Raw genomic sequence first — 1,176 nt, 5'->3', positions numbered from 1 at the left:
GATATTGCGTCCCAGTCGGCCAACTCCTTGGCGTTGGCCCGATCCTCTGCTTCGGCTGACCCCAGTTCACGTTTCGGAACGAAACATTTCTGTCCGTTGCGCCTAGTGTGCGAGTTCCTCGACGAGCGCGGTGACCGACATCTTGCGCGCTCGAGCTTACTCGGCCAGTGCGTCGCGGGTACGCGTCGATACACGGATCGTGGTTGTAGATGCCATATCTACATGATAACTCCAAGCGTTGACTTTCATGGAAAATCACGACTGCGGTGGCCAGCAACAACGTTGGAAGCTTGCGGATACACCGAGGCGATCGGGTCCAGCCGGTCGGCGGCTAGATTGATCGCGCCGCCGTGTTTCTCGACGATGCCTCGCACAATGAGGCCGACGCTATTGCGGCCGATATGGCGGTAACGCTTCCACCGTCCAGCCGAGCACACCACGTTAAGCATGCCGGTTTCGTCTTCTAAGTTCACGAACGTAATGCCAGATGCCGTGCCAGGGCGTTGACGGTAACCCGGCAGCGCCAAGTGCGTAGCCATCGGCTGAGCCGCGGACCGACTCGATCAGCCGATAGAGTTCGGCATCAACTTATCGTCGCCGAGCACACGCTTAAGCACTTTACCGGTGGGATTGCGGGGAATCTCATCGACAAAGATGACGTCCCGGGGCACCTTGAATTCAGTCAATTGACTTGCGATAAAGTCACGCGCTTCGTCGGCCTGGAGTGAACTACCGCTGTGCAGCGCGAGCACAGCGCGAAGACGATGACCAAACTCAGCATCGGGCACGCCGATTACGCATGCATCCATGACTGCTGGGTGTGAGAGCAGGAGTTCTTCAACTTCGCCGGGGTAAACATTGTCACCACCGCAGATCACCATGTCATCGTCTCGGCCGTCGATGTACAGCCGGCCACGCTCAAAGTGCCCGATGTCTCCGGTCGAGACCAGACCGTTGATGATCTCTTTGCTTCCGCCGCCGGTATAGCCCTCGAAGGCCGCGTGATGGCCAACGAAGATTCTGCCCTTCGCAGACCCGCGTACCGGCTTGCCGTTGTCGTCCAAGACCGCTACCCGCGAACCTGAGAACGGACGACCAACTGACGTGGGATGTTTACGCACGTCAGCTGGCTGCGCCACGGTCGCCATCGAGACTTCAGTGGATCCGTAAACGTTG

The 1,176-nt window shown here is 58.6% G+C and overlaps 1 protein-coding gene across 1 annotated transcript; it reads right to left on the bottom strand.

Moving 5' to 3' along the window:
* Positions 1 to 563: 563 nt before the first annotated feature.
* Positions 564 to 1,148, bottom strand: LOC108778712 (bile acid-coenzyme A ligase-like). Its single transcript, XM_018545966.1, has one exon. It carries the CDS (start codon positions 1,146 to 1,148, stop codon positions 564 to 566), a length of 585 nt encoding a protein of 194 aa, XP_018401468.1.
* Positions 1,149 to 1,176: the final 28 nt, after the last annotated feature.

The sequence above is a fragment of the Cyphomyrmex costatus genome, unplaced genomic scaffold, assembly GCF_001594065.2.
Source record: "Cyphomyrmex costatus isolate MS0001 unplaced genomic scaffold, Ccosl1.0 scaffold5081, whole genome shotgun sequence".
NCBI classification, from domain to species: Eukaryota; Metazoa; Arthropoda; class Insecta; order Hymenoptera; family Formicidae; genus Cyphomyrmex; species Cyphomyrmex costatus.
Note: the sequence above shows the minus strand (reverse complement) of the source record. Positions and strands in the feature narration are given on the sequence as shown.

Coding starts and splice junctions, on each gene's coding strand:
- LOC108778712 (XM_018545966.1), bottom strand. CDS start 1,148: ATGGCGACCGTGGCGCAGCCAGCTGACGTGCGTAAACATCCCACGTCA.